This window comes from Salmo salar, chromosome ssa10 (genome assembly GCF_905237065.1).
Source record: "Salmo salar chromosome ssa10, Ssal_v3.1, whole genome shotgun sequence".
NCBI lineage: Eukaryota > Metazoa > Chordata > Actinopteri > Salmoniformes > Salmonidae > Salmo > Salmo salar.
Window position 1 is genome coordinate 24,774,512 of NC_059451.1, and position 13,554 is coordinate 24,788,065.

At 41.2% G+C, this 13,554-nt stretch overlaps 2 protein-coding genes across 11 annotated transcripts in view; both read left to right on the forward strand.

The window, feature by feature from the left end:
• Positions 1-621: 621 nt before the first annotated feature.
• Positions 622-4,325, forward strand: LOC106614016 (diencephalon/mesencephalon homeobox protein 1). The gene is made up of 4 exons (XM_014216909.1): positions 622-764; positions 1,156-1,328; positions 1,556-1,731; positions 3,234-4,325. Exons 2-4 carry the CDS (start codon positions 1,163-1,165, stop codon positions 3,690-3,692), a joined length of 801 nt encoding a protein of 266 aa, XP_014072384.1. The 5' UTR covers positions 622-764; positions 1,156-1,162; the 3' UTR covers positions 3,693-4,325.
• A 717-nt stretch (positions 4,326-5,042) lies between these two features.
• The window catches only part of csnk1g2 (casein kinase 1 gamma 2a), a 39,506-nt gene continuing 30,994 nt past the window's right edge, over positions 5,043-13,554 (forward strand). For 2 of the 10 annotated variants that reach the window (XM_014215699.2, XM_014215707.2), the window contains exons 1-2: positions 5,043-5,183; positions 7,922-8,702. In XM_014215699.2, the coding sequence (XP_014071174.1) occupies positions 8,475-8,702 (228 nt within the window). In that variant the 5' untranslated portion in view covers positions 5,043-5,183; positions 7,922-8,474. Of the gene's footprint in view, positions 5,354-5,810; positions 5,917-7,921; positions 8,703-13,554 lie in introns of those variants that run through there. The other 8 variants (XM_045687139.1, XM_045687136.1, XM_045687138.1 and 5 more) reach the window with 8 other exon arrangements.

A 13,554-nucleotide genomic window follows, 5' to 3' on the forward strand; every position in this document is an offset into this window, starting at 1 on the left:
CATCTAACCTACATGCAAATTATGAATGAAACATTTGCATGTTGTTTTTAATTATTTGAGTGTGACAATGTAGCAAAGCACAATAATATGGAAAACTTAATTGATTAATTATTTTCCTTATTTTGGTGGGATAATAGTTATCTTTGAAGAGATCTTGAATCTGTTTTAGTTGAACTTTAGGAAATTGGTCTTAATGGCCAATGTCTAGATTTTATTTCACAGGCTGACAGTTTATGGGCAAAATATGGAGTCTGTTAGCAAAACAAACCGCAAAGCAAACCCCCTCCAAGTAGAGATTGACAAAGCAGGGAGTTTGGGAGAAAGGAGGCTGAGAACAGAGGACAATCAAAGGCTGTTATTTTAATCTGGGCTGCCTCAGAGATTAGCAGACCACATTGTTTTAATTGTTTTAACGGGAGGGAGTGATGCGCTCGCTTATTATGGGGGGATCCTTTGCGTAAATCTCCCCAAGTTCAATAGTTTCAAAAACTTGAGCCCTTGGACCCCCCTCTTTTCCCTCATCCCACCTAATCCAGGCTAATACCTTTCTTTCTATTGGCTAATGGTTGAGTGGAGCTGAAGTAAATGCTTCTTAAATAGTCGTGGGTTGGTGGGTGAGAATGGTTTTCGGAGAATTAGATCCATGCCGTGGCGTACGAGGATAAGGCCTGCATTTCGAAAGTATTGGACTGTATAGGTGGACTTCTTTGACTCTAAAGCGCACGAGAATCGGTTACATTTCTGCTGTTTTGTGAGCTTTTCAGGTAAAATAAAAAATACTGGAACTTTTACACACTTCATCACTGGAATATTTTTTTTTGGTCTGATCTGTATTTTGAAAATAGTTGTATGTTGGTAGCCTACTGCAGCAGATTGCCACTAAATCAAGTGGCAATGGTTTATGCTTAGAGAAGAACAACTTTCAATTACCTTGAATTATCAAGAAAGTTGAAAATGTATATTTACCGTTTGTACTGTATATATTTTTTTGTTGTTGTTGTGAGTTTAGACTGTAAATCAAAATTGCACCGTGCAATTTTGCACAGTGCAAGCGTCCTACATTTACAGTAAGCTATATAGGCGACATTGTATGCTTAGTTATTATGGTGTAATGCCAATAAAATAAAAACTGTTATTTTGTCTATATTCATTTAGGGGCGCTATGAATGCTTTGAATTTCTGCGGGGGATCCAACAGTGGAGTCTATCCTCTACACAGCTTCAACTCCGTTTGTTTCGACCACCACCAGATGGCAGACCAGTACCAGGTTTATTCATTGGCCAATCCCTCCTCGGTTAACACGTTCTCTGTTGCTGAAAGACTTGCAGGTATTTAGACTAGACTACTTTCATTTATGACAGTGTCTGCAATCGATGCATGCAATCAAACAAATGCAGATGGCAACATTTTTCACACACACAAAAAAACAAACATTAAAAAACATTTGTAGGCTGCCAAAATGCTGGTATTTTCACGTTTAGCCCGATATCTGAAATGCCAACTGTCTGGCTGTTTCACCAGTAATCTTGTTGTGGCTTTTCCTCTGTCCCCACAGAGTTGATCCTGGAGGCCCGTTATGGGAACCAGCAAAAGCAGCGTCGGAGCCGCACAGCCTTCAACGTGTCCCAGCTACAGGCTCTAGAGAAAGCCTTCCAGCAGACCCAGTACCCTGATGTAAGCATGAGAGAAAGACTGGCTGTCTGCATCAACCTGCCCGAAGCTCGCATTCAGGTCAGTAAAGGTCGCTCTTCAAAAAGGACCAGCCAGTGTGCATTCATTCATTCATTCATAATATTTATTTGAACTGCTGCTTTTACTAACGTTATTCTTGTAATATACAGTGCCTTCGGAAAGTATTCAGACCCCTTGACTTTTTCCACATTTTGTTAGTTACAGCCTTATTCGAAAATGTATTAAATATTTGTATTATTATTATTATTATTTATTAATATTTCTCAACAATCTACACACAATACCACATAATGACAAAGCAAAAACAGGTGTTTTAAAATTTTTGCTAATGTATTAAAAATTAAAAACAGAAATACCTTATTTACATAACTCTTCACACCCTTTGCTATGAGACTTGAAATTGACCTCAGGTGCATCCTGTTTCCATTGATCATCCTTGAGATGTTTCTACAACTTGATTGGAGTCCACCTCTGGTAAATTCAATTGATTGGACATGATTTGAAAAGGCACACACCTGTCTATATAAGGTCTCGCAGTTGACAGTGCATGTCAGAGCAAACACCAAGCCATGAGGTAAAAAAAACCAAAACATTTCTGCAGTATTGAAGGTCCCCAAGAACACAGTGGCCTCCATCATTCTTAAATGGAAAAAGTTTGGAACTACCAAGACTCTTACTAGAGCTGGCCGCCCGGCCAAACTGAGCAATCGGAGGAGAAGGGCCTTGGTCAGGGAGGTGACCAAGACCCCGATGGTCACTCTGACAGAGCTCTAGAGTTCCTCTGTGGAGATGGGAGAACCTTCCAGAAGGACAACCGTATCTGCAGCACTCCACCAATCAGGCCTTTATGGTAGAGTGGCCAGACGGAAGCTACTCCTCAGTAAAAGGCACATGACAACCCGGTTGGAGTTAGCCAAAGGGCACGTAAAGACTCTCAGACCATGAGAAACAAGATTCTCTGGTCTGATGAAACCAAGATTGAACTCTTTGGCCTGAATGCCAAGTGTCACGTCTGGAGGAAACCTGGCACCATCCCTACGATGAAGTATATTGGTGGCAGCATTATGCTGTGGGGATGGAGAGACCTGAAAATAGCTGTGCACAACTCTCCCCATCCAACCTGACAGAGCTTGAGAGGATCTGCAGAGAGGAATGGTAGAAACTCACCAAATACAGATGTGCCAAGCTTGTAGCATCACACCCGAGAAGACTCGATGCTTTCATTGCTGCCAAAGGTCCTTCAATGAAGTACAGAGTAAAGGGTCTGAATACTTATGTAAATGTGATCTTTTTTTATTTTATTTTGTATAAATTAGCTAAAATTTGCATTGTCATTATGGGGTATTGTGTGAGGGGGGAAAAACTATTTAATACATTTTAGAATAAGGCTGTAACAACAAAATATGGAAAAATTGAAGGGATCTAAATACTTTCCTGAACGGAACTGTATATAAAAGCTGTAGTGCTTTCAGATATTACTTTTTAAAAGCTTTATAAACACTTCAACCCTTCACCAATAACTAAATGATATGCTCCTCCAGGTGTGGTTCAAGAACAGAAGAGCAAAGCTCCGTAAGGGACAGCGATGCTCCCCTCTTCGCAGAGAGCAAAACCTGGAGGAACCACATCAGACCAAGGCAGGAGGGGAAGAGAGCACTACTAAGGACTCCAAAACACAAAGCAAATTCGCTCCTCTCTGGGAAGTCAGTGATGCTCCAACCATTTCTTGTCCTGGAGATACCATTGCAACTCAGGTCCACACAAGATTACATTATCCTCCCGTTTTTCCCTTTGTGTATGGAGAGCGGAACCACCTTCCACATCATCATGCTTTAGGGATGCTGTCAGCTGGCCTAGATTTCACCCCCAAATTCTGGCCCATTCTACAGCAACACAGTCCGGCCTTAGGAGTTGCCCCACCGGTTGGTAAAAACTGCAGCCTTTCCCTTCAGACTTTCTTTCCCAGTAAAGCTGTACCCCACCCCAACCTGGGTCTATAACTTCTCTGCAGTGTGTGATGGCAAAAAGGGACTGGTACACTGGTGCACTAGTATCAATACGGACACATAAACTACTGATTGTATACTTTGACACTATGCATCTGTATGTATGTGTGAAGGACCCCTGACAAGTGATTATGTCTGTAGATGATTAGATTGATTAAGAAAGACTCAAGACATGTTGTGAGCATTCAGGATCACAATCAGGAGTGGATTGGTACATACTTCATTTGCATAGAGCTGTTACAGTCAGTTTTTACTCACTTATGACAAGCACTTAGGAGAATAGAGAATTGAGATGTGGTTTCGGGCACTTTTTTCACATCATATATTCATTTGTTCAAGACAATTTTCTGTAATGTCTCAAGGTATGATCAAAAAAAAATGTAACTAGGCAAGTCAGTTAAGAACAAATTCTTATTTACAATGACGGTCTACCGTGGAACAGTTGGTTAACTGCCTTGTTCAGGGGCAGAACGACAGATTTTTACCTTGTCAGCTCAGGGATTCGATCCAGCAACTTTTCAGTTACTGGCTCAATGCTCTAACCACTAGGCTACATGCCGCCCCAGTGAATCTTTAGGCCTATCCTACATTAATTTCATGGTAATACACAATAAAATCATAATTCAACTCTGTGTGAATACAATTATTTTGAATGTCTTTTTAGTTTCCATTTGTTTCTTTTTGCATATAGAAAAATAATAACCCAGATGAGTTTGGGTCTCTGGTCTAGGGCAGAAGAAGGCAATAACTCAAGCAATGGGAGGTCAAGGTGTTAGAACAGAGGGTAAATGACTGGGATGTGCTCCAACAGATTCTTTGCAGGGAGGGAGTGCCAACCAGATACCCCTGTGTCAGGACAGCCAATAAGCCTGGCATGGGAGGCTACCAGCCAGGTGACCAGAGGTAGCAGATGGTGGTTTTAGGCCTACAGCACACATCAACTATAGAGCTTCAGATAGAAGATTGTTAGATTTAACTAATATACTAGTCAAAAGCACAATAAAAGCTTGAAATAAGGGTCATGGCAGAGGAGGAAATATTTGACCAAATTCTCATGCTGTGTAAATCAGTAGGACATGCCAATTACTTGTATGTCTAGTATGTTATATAGCCCCCTCAAGACACCAAAGTTAGACAAACAAATGCTCTTGATGTTTCATGATTTTGACCAAATGACAGTCCAGTAGTTCACAAAAGCTCAGAATTTGTGCTTCATAAATTGTATAGCTGGAAACTGAGCCACAGCATCCACACTCGAATATTTTCATGGGTTATTGAGCTGTATGGATTTTGGTTCTATTCTTCAAGCAAGGTGCGCTAGTTTACCAGCGCAAGGATAACGGTAGGAGTGAAAGATGACGCTGAATGCTTGCTTATCGGCTGGGAGACTTAAAGAGACAGCAAGACCTAGCGAGGGAGAAGAGATAAAATCTCGTAAATACATGACCATGTTGATACATCCACTTTGAAAATACACGTTGACAGGTAAAATACGTTTCTTTGATGATACATGGTTAAGTGGGAGAGCTTTTTCCGAAGGCAATCGCATTTAGCCGTAAATTAACGACCTAGCTGCAAACTGGATTTATGTTGTGGGGATTAAGGAGTTGCCCACTGATATGTTTGGGAATTGAAAACAAACGCAGCTAATTTAGGTGAAATGAACTTTGTTAATTCGCTTTTACGTACTTCGTATAATGTGTTTGCAATATTATAAGGGTTTGTCTTGATTAATGTGTAATTAAGGTTATGGTAATGAATATTTGATGTTCTATGCAGTTTAGCTTGTTCTACTCGGCATTAGCTTGCTAACGTTAGCTAGTACGTGACTGATCAGTGTGTGTTGGGAACAAGTAGCTACTAGGCCAGGATATGTTCGATGAGTAGCTAACTAATCAACAATTTGAATAGTTTGACAAGAAAACAAGCTGGTGATAATGTATCAGTATTGGCCATTTCCAATTACATGTCAGCTACCTCACCTCAGCACGCTAGTACTAGTAGTAGCTAGTTCGCTAACGTTAGCTAGGTAGCACTACGGACGATACGGTAGCTAACGTTAGTTATCTAGCTTGCAAGTCTGAAACGATTTGATATTTTTCTTTTTTTCAGACTCCCGTTTCTGTAACTTCTGCGGAGTATTTACGGAGTTGACAAGTAGAAAAATATGGGAACTACAGACTGATCACAAGCATTGTCATCTTCGTACGGGTACCAGGTTAAACTACCTTTCCTAAATGGGCCACACAACTGACAGCAACTGCCATAGAATCAGACTAGATAACTCGGTAGCTAGCATGAACTCTGCGCGACGAAGAGAATGAGCTAGCTAAATTAGCGAGCTAGCTCGATGTGAGGCCTTCATTAACCAGTGGAGTTGCCTTCATCACATAAGCTAGTTTTATATTTTGTCAGTAATCTTACTTGTTAGCTAATTTACTGCAGACGTTATTGTTTCGTTTGTTTGTTACTGTTAGGACTCAACTATTTGGTAAGAGAATAAAGCAGGTTACTAAGGCAAATAGCTAACGTTAGCTAGCTAACACAACATCTCGTGAAAATTAGTCGCGCAAACATTTGACCAGGCATTTATTCTTTCTTCAGTGTCAAATTGGCTACCAAATAGGATTAAATGCAATGGTTCATATAGGCTATATTATTCATAGCTAGTTAGTATGTTTATATTGCTTGAATGATGACTATATTGTAAATACATGCTGGCTAATTTATGTATGAAAGGCGGTGGTTACACTCATAACCACTTTGGCAATTTATGCCAGGTAAAAAAAATGACAATGATATTCAACTGTTTAACTAGTCCCTAGTTAGTCAACTGTTATGTTCTGTTTCTGTGGCTTTTCAATTTCTCAGTTAAACAAAGTCAGTTGGAATAGATAGATGTATTAGCACACTGACTCAAATTCTTTTATTTTTACTGTCCGATTTTAAATATGGTTTTCCTATTAAAACCAGCTGCACTTGCTACCCCATTATGTTTACATTACTGGGATGGAAGTAGCTTGTATTCAGTGCTCTCACAATTTCATAATTTGTGGTGGATACATTTAGCAAGTAATGGGGTTTCCATTTCATTGATAGACCTTTTAATGACCAAGACTTGTCCAACTACATAGAGGATACAGTGATTTAATAATTGACCTTATCTACTCTGAACACATGCTTCTGTTTGTCTTTGCACCGGTAAAGGCACACACACATTCCTACATCTAGCTTATTCTACTCATGTAAATTAGTTTATTCTACTACTGCAAAAAGCTTGCACTGGGTATTGGCCAAGTTAAATTGGTTAATGTTGTGTTTTACTGCTTTCTTTACATGCTATTTCAATGATGCACATGGAGATATATGAGATATATATATATATATATATATATATATATATATATATATATAAAAGCCCTTTGGCTTGCCCTCCATTTCTATGTATCCCCTTAACTCTGATGTGAATCATTTTTCAGTGAATCAGTTTTTTGGCAGTCATTGATCAGTTTAAGTGCATTTCCTGAGGAAAGCATAGCTGCCTGCTGATATTGCTGGCATTACCTGCTCTCCATGAGTATCAGCAACATCACAGTTCCCAAGGGAAGGAGAGGGAGGAAAGCTAGGCCTCAGGGTTATACAGAAACTTCCATGTATGCTATTAACTATTCAAAGGCTTTCAAATCACACTACCAGTGAAAACTGATATGTTGTGGATGAGTGTGCCAAAGCATAGGCTAGGTAGCACACTCCAGTTGAATGTCAAATTTTACATTCCTGTGAATCAGTCACGTTTGATAGTCTTTACAGCTAATAGTCAAGGAACACCATTTGTCCAAAGCCATAGCCCTATAGTGTTGGTTTTTGGATGTTCAAAAATGATACGTCCTGGAAAGGGGTGCATTGTTCTCATCACAACACTCAGTCTAGTTTGTGATGTTTCCACCCGTATTGATTGCTTTATTGAATTCACTGCATGTACCACTCAGAAAATGGATCCCATTTCTACTTCAGGCTAGAAATGTATGAATTACCAGTAACATACTAGGCTTTATAAAATTGTATCTCAGACTATTGTTGCATGCGGATTGCTGCATTTTTAAGGCTTGCAATTAGAAAAGACATGTCATTGATATCTGACCATTGCAAATGTGTATTTGGCAAGATGTTCTGTAATGGATTGTTACACCTAAGGGCTAATTCAGTTTGTTTGTGTTTTTCAGATATCCAACTTAACAGAACTCTACTGCAGTATCTCATCATTGTTGACTCTGCCTCCACCATTGCCTCTTCCGCCGTGGCACTGGAACATGAAGAATGTCTGCTGTATTACCAAAGACTGACCAGAAGGATGCAATGAGGGGCTCCGGGGAAAGTTGCCAAGCTGCGTTGTGGATCCAGTAGCTGGGATTCAGAGTGCTTGTTGTGTTTGTGTTTGTGTGTGCGTGGGTGCATGCTAGCACAACCTGCTCACTTCAGGCTGGGACATGCTACTCTGAGACTGGAGTTGGACAAACAGAGAAGAAAGGAGTCGACCACCATAAACAAGAAGGGGAGAGCACGCGGTACAACATTGGCAGATAGACATACTGTGTGTTTTGGTTGCAGTTTTACCCCTGTGGAAGTGGCTTTTAATACACTGCATATTTCTATACAACACCTTTCCTCTGTCTTTGTATCGCCTTCCCCCTCCCTTAAGAGTCCTGGTTGTTTTGGCCCCTCTGTGATTTGCATGGCCGGAGAGTAATCGTGGAGAGGCCAGGGTATCACAAGCTTATGGATTTTGACAAGAAGGGGAGTAAAGGAGAGACAGAGGAAGGGAAAAAGATGTCTAAGGCAGCTGGCAGCAGGACTGGACATGGGGGCCGGGGTACAGGGACCAATTCTGGGGTTCTTATGGTTGGCCCAAACTTCCGTGTCGGAAAAAAGATTGGCTGTGGCAATTTTGGAGAGCTGCGGCTGGGGAAGAACCTCTACACCAACGAATATGTGGCCATCAAATTGGTAAGGCCAACATGTTTGACTAAACGGCATGGCTGTGGTGTGTTTCTGTTTGGATGCACTCCTCCATTAATCATCCTCACCACTGTCTTTTTCAAATTACATACTGTAGGTCTATATTTTGCCATCCCCTCCAATCTAACATTCCTCTACGCTACTTCACTACAACTAGTGCAGCTTGCCATTGGTTTGCTGCATTGTGACATTCATTTTTTTTGTTGTGTTATTAGATTTGTGTTACTGTAGTTTGGCCAAGGTAATTGAATCCTGTTTCCTTACAGCAGCAGAACACCCCACCCCTGATGACTTGTTGACCTTTAAGAGACAGGAAACATTTTAGTGCTGACAATCTCTTTCTCCCACAGGCAAATATTTACTTATCTGTAGCTTGTCCCATGCACTGTTAATGAGTCAACTATGCTCAATTTGTATTATATTAAAGAGAAGGAAGAATAATTAACTTCCTAGGTCATGATATACACACCAGAGAAACGCCCACTAGAACTCCTTGAGGGAGGTAAGGGAATTGTTGCACAATATCGCTATGAGAACAAGTCAACTACAGTACTGTCTCATGGTGTGTGCATGCATGTACACACACACAGTAGGGTTCTTACCTTTTAGCTCAAAGGTGAAATGGAATCTCAGAGTAAACCAGCGTAGGGGGCTCAGAGGTTGCAAGTCAAGATTTTAATTCTGCAGCCTGCAGAGAGTGGGTCTGGGAAACCACATGAAATGGCAAGAGCCATTTATTTTTCTGATTGGTGAAGGGAAGCCAGCCAGAAATTGAGCTTCCTCTGCAACATTTTAAGTTTCTGCTTTCCTCCAGTCATGTAGAAGCCTGAATGTCACCGTAAACGCTGGTATATCCATATGTTTTAATGGGGTCATTTAAAGTTGCCAATTAGAAGTCTCTTGGAAAAAGGCCTTGGTGTAATTCTGCACTCTACCTCGAGAGCGGTTGTTTGTCATAAATGGCGTCTGAACGCTGCACTCGAGTGTGGGCTTGGCGTCAACACCTACACAGCAACACTGGACCGTGTATGATTATCTTTACATTTGTATCTCCCAGGGAGGTCATTATCTCTGACTAGACACATATTGAAGGCTTTGCTAACCGCATTGAAAGCCGAGGTTAGCGCTGTAATTTAATCTCTTTTACTTCTGAAATCCTCCACTGCGATGCTTCTCCTCTCTGTCTGAAACGTTCCATCTGTTTTGGGTATTTTTATCCTCATGTCCATTTTATATCCGGCTCTGGCATTATTTCCGTAACATCGCTGGATATTGTGCCACTGTTGCTCCATGAGTACATTTTGAAGTGAACCAAAGAATTTGTTTCAATGGCGCTAGTTACTAGCTAGCTACTCTCTCACCTTTCCTAATAAGGGCAATGGCATTGTGCCCCGTTGATTGATCTCATCAGCTAGCTAGCAACATGGACCTGTTCAGCCAGGCAACAGATAATGGCATTACTGAACTGTTACTGGGCATCACTGCCCGCAAGACTGTTTTTCTCCAGGGAACTTTAGGCTTTTATGTGCTGCTGGTTTGACTTGTGTCCTCTCCTCTGAGGCTTTGACCCATGTGAACTCCTCTGACCTAAGTTTGGGCATGAGTGGCGTGTTTTGCTTTAGCTCCCCTGGCTGACCTCCAGTCTAGTGCAGCTGTCCACATGTTTGTGCGTTCCCCTCCCTGGTCACTCAAACATGGGTTCTTCCACCTCATGCACAAGGAAATAGGATTTCGAGACCCACCATCTCAGATTGTGCTAAAATCATTTCTGTAGTTAGAAACCGATGAGATTAGCATTCCTGAAACATTATTTTCAAATATAATTTGATCTGAGAAATTAAGATAGTTGATTGTACCTAAATCTTAATTTATGGTATTCATAAAATCATCTTATTTTTAAACCATCATTCTTCCTAACAATGAGTAAGGGCAATTTCAGCATTACGGATATGACATTTACACACAATGTCTCACAAAATTGACTTATCAGGCATAAATGTTAATTTCTACAGTGCATTCAGAAAGTATTCAGACCACTTTTTCCACATTTTATGTTACAGCCTTATTCTAAAATGGATTAAATTGTTTTTTTCTCCCCTCAATCTACACACAATACCCCATAATGACAAAGCAAAAACGTGTTTAGAATTTTTAGCAAATGTATTAAAAATAACTATTACATTTAGATAAGTATTCAGACCCTTTACTCAGTACTTTGTTGTAGCACCTTTGGCAGCGATTACAGCCTTGAGTCTTCTTGGGTATGGCTCTATAAGCTTGGCAACCCTGTATTCGGAGAGTTTCTCCCATTCTTCTCTGTAGATCTAGAAAGATGTCTGGTTGAATGGGGAGTGTCGCTGCACAGCTATTTTCAGGTCTTCAGAGATGTTCGATCGGGTTCAAGTCCGGGCTCTGGCTGGGCCACTCAAGGACGTTCAGAGACTTGTCCCGAAACCACTCCTGCGTTGCCTGTGTGCTTTGGCTTGTTGTCCTGTTGGAAAGTGAATCTTCGCTCCAGTATGGGAACCTGCTTCAGAGCGCTCAGGACTTCATCAAGGATCTCTTTGTACTTTGCTCCGTTAATCTTTCCCTTGATCCTGACTAGTTTCCCAGTCTCTGCGGCTGAAAAACATTCCCACAGCATGATGCTACAACTACAATCCTGCCTCGGCGCACGGCTGACAGTTCCTTCAACCTCATGGCTTGGTTTTTGCTCTGACATGGCAGACCTCAACAATTTATAGAAGTATTTGAGCTTTCATAATAAGGCTAGAGGAAAATGTTGTTATGGATGTGACAGGGTCCCAAAAGAGACCAGACAAATGACACTGCACTCCATTTCAAATGTATGTTTTAGTCGTTTCTTTCTAGATCATTAATGACTGTTTGATAATAACATTTCATATTTAAAATAAATCACCTACTGAGTAACAGAATAAACATACAACAACTCAATTCTTCTTCTTATTATTTTATATGAGCTCATGCTTTGTATTAATGTTACACCCTTTAATCTGCCAGCACAGGCTCTATGAAATGGTACCTCCTACCCCTGTTGTCCACAAAAGGACACAGGGACTAGACAACTTGACCTGCAGCCATCCAAGCCGTGTTGTCCTTGGACATCCGATGTGGTCGTTTCTCCTCAAGAACTGCTTTTCAACAGCATCAGTCAGTCTTTCTGTTACCTGTCCCACAAACAGCCCTTATATCCATTGAGTATACCAAACATTAGGAACGCCTTCCTAATTAAGTTGCTCCCCCCCTTTGCCCTCAAAACAGCCTCAATTCGTTTTGGCAAGGACTATTCAAGGTGTCTAGCGTTTCAAAGGGATGCTGGCCCATGTTAATTCCAATGCTTCCCACAGTTGTCAAGTTATCTGAATGTCCTTTGGGTGGTGAATCATTCTTGATATATATATGGGAAACTGTTAAGTGTGAAAATCCCAGCAGCGTTGCAGTTCTTGACACAAACTGGTGCACCTGGAACCTACTACTATACCCCCATTCAAAGGAACTTTTTTGTCTTGGCCATTCACCCTCTGACTGGCACACACACAATCCATGTTTCAAGGTTTAAAAATCCTTCAAAAACCCTTCATCTACACTGATTGAAGTGGATTTAACAGGTGACATCAATAAGGGATCATAGCTTTTACCTGGTCAGTCTGTCATGAAAAGCAGGTGTCCTTAATGTTTTTTAGACTGTATAATCCCCGGCATAATTAACTAGACTTTTAATAAATATATTTTTTTGACCTTTTATTTAACTAGGCAAGTCAGTTAAGAACAAATTCTTATTTACAATGACGCCCTAGGAACAGTGGGTTAACTGCCTTGTTCAGGGGCAGAACGACAGATTTTTACCTTGTCAGCTCGGGGATACGATCTAGCAACCTTTCGGTTACTGGCCCAACGCTCTATCTACTAGGCTACCTGTTGCCCCAAACAAATAAATACCTTGTTTAAATAAATATTCAATATCTGATTTGTTATTATTACCAATCACTACCCTTCTTAGAGGCTTTTGAAAAGCTCCCTTGTCTTGGTAGTTGAATCTGTGCTTGAAATGCAATACTTGACTGAGGGACCTTACAGATGTATGTATGGAGGACAGAGGAATTGTTAGTCAATCAACTGTTTCACACAGTCCATGTAACTTATTATTTGATTTGTTAAGGCAAATGTTACTCCTTAACTAATTTAAGGGTGGAATACTTATACAACTTATCTAAAATCTTCCTCCTTGACATTATAGTATTTTGCAGTAGGTTGTTGACAATTAAATCCATTTTAATCCCACTTCGTAACAATAAACCCGGTCTGTAATAACAACTTGTTTCAAGGAGACCACCATAGTCCCCATGCCCAAGAACGCCAAGAAATGCTATAGCCATGAAATACTTTGAAAGGCTGGTCATGGCTCACATCAACACCATCACCCTGGACCCACCACAGTATGTAAGAATGCTGTTCATTGACTACAGCTCAGCATTCTACACCACAGTCCCCTCCAAGCTCAGGACCCTGGGACCGAACCCTCTGCAACTGGATGCTGGAATTCCTGATGTGCCGCCCCCTGGTGGTGAGGGTAGGCAACACATCCACCACGCTGACCTTCATGGGAGCCCCTCAGGGGTGTGTGCTTAGTCTCCTCCTGTACTCCCTGTTCACCCACAACTGCGTGGCCGCTTAAGACTCCAACACCATCATCAAGTTTGCTGACGACACGACGGTGATAGGACTGATCACCGACGATGGGGCAGCCTATAGAGAGGAGGTCCGAGACTGCCAGGACAACAACCCCTCCCCTCAACGTCAGCAAGACAAAGGAGCTGAT

Bases quoted from the DNA above. Each gene is read 5' to 3' on its own strand.
- LOC106614016 (XM_014216909.1), top strand. From the start codon at position 1,163: ATGAATGCTTTGAATTTCTGCGGGGGATCCAACAGTGGAGTCTATCCT. The intron at 1,329-1,555 runs GTATTTAGACTA...CTGTCCCCACAG, and splicing joins TGTTGCTGAAAGACTTGCAG to AGTTGATCCTGGAGGCCCGT. The intron at 1,732-3,233 runs GTCAGTAAAGGT...ATGCTCCTCCAG, and splicing joins TGCCCGAAGCTCGCATTCAG to GTGTGGTTCAAGAACAGAAG.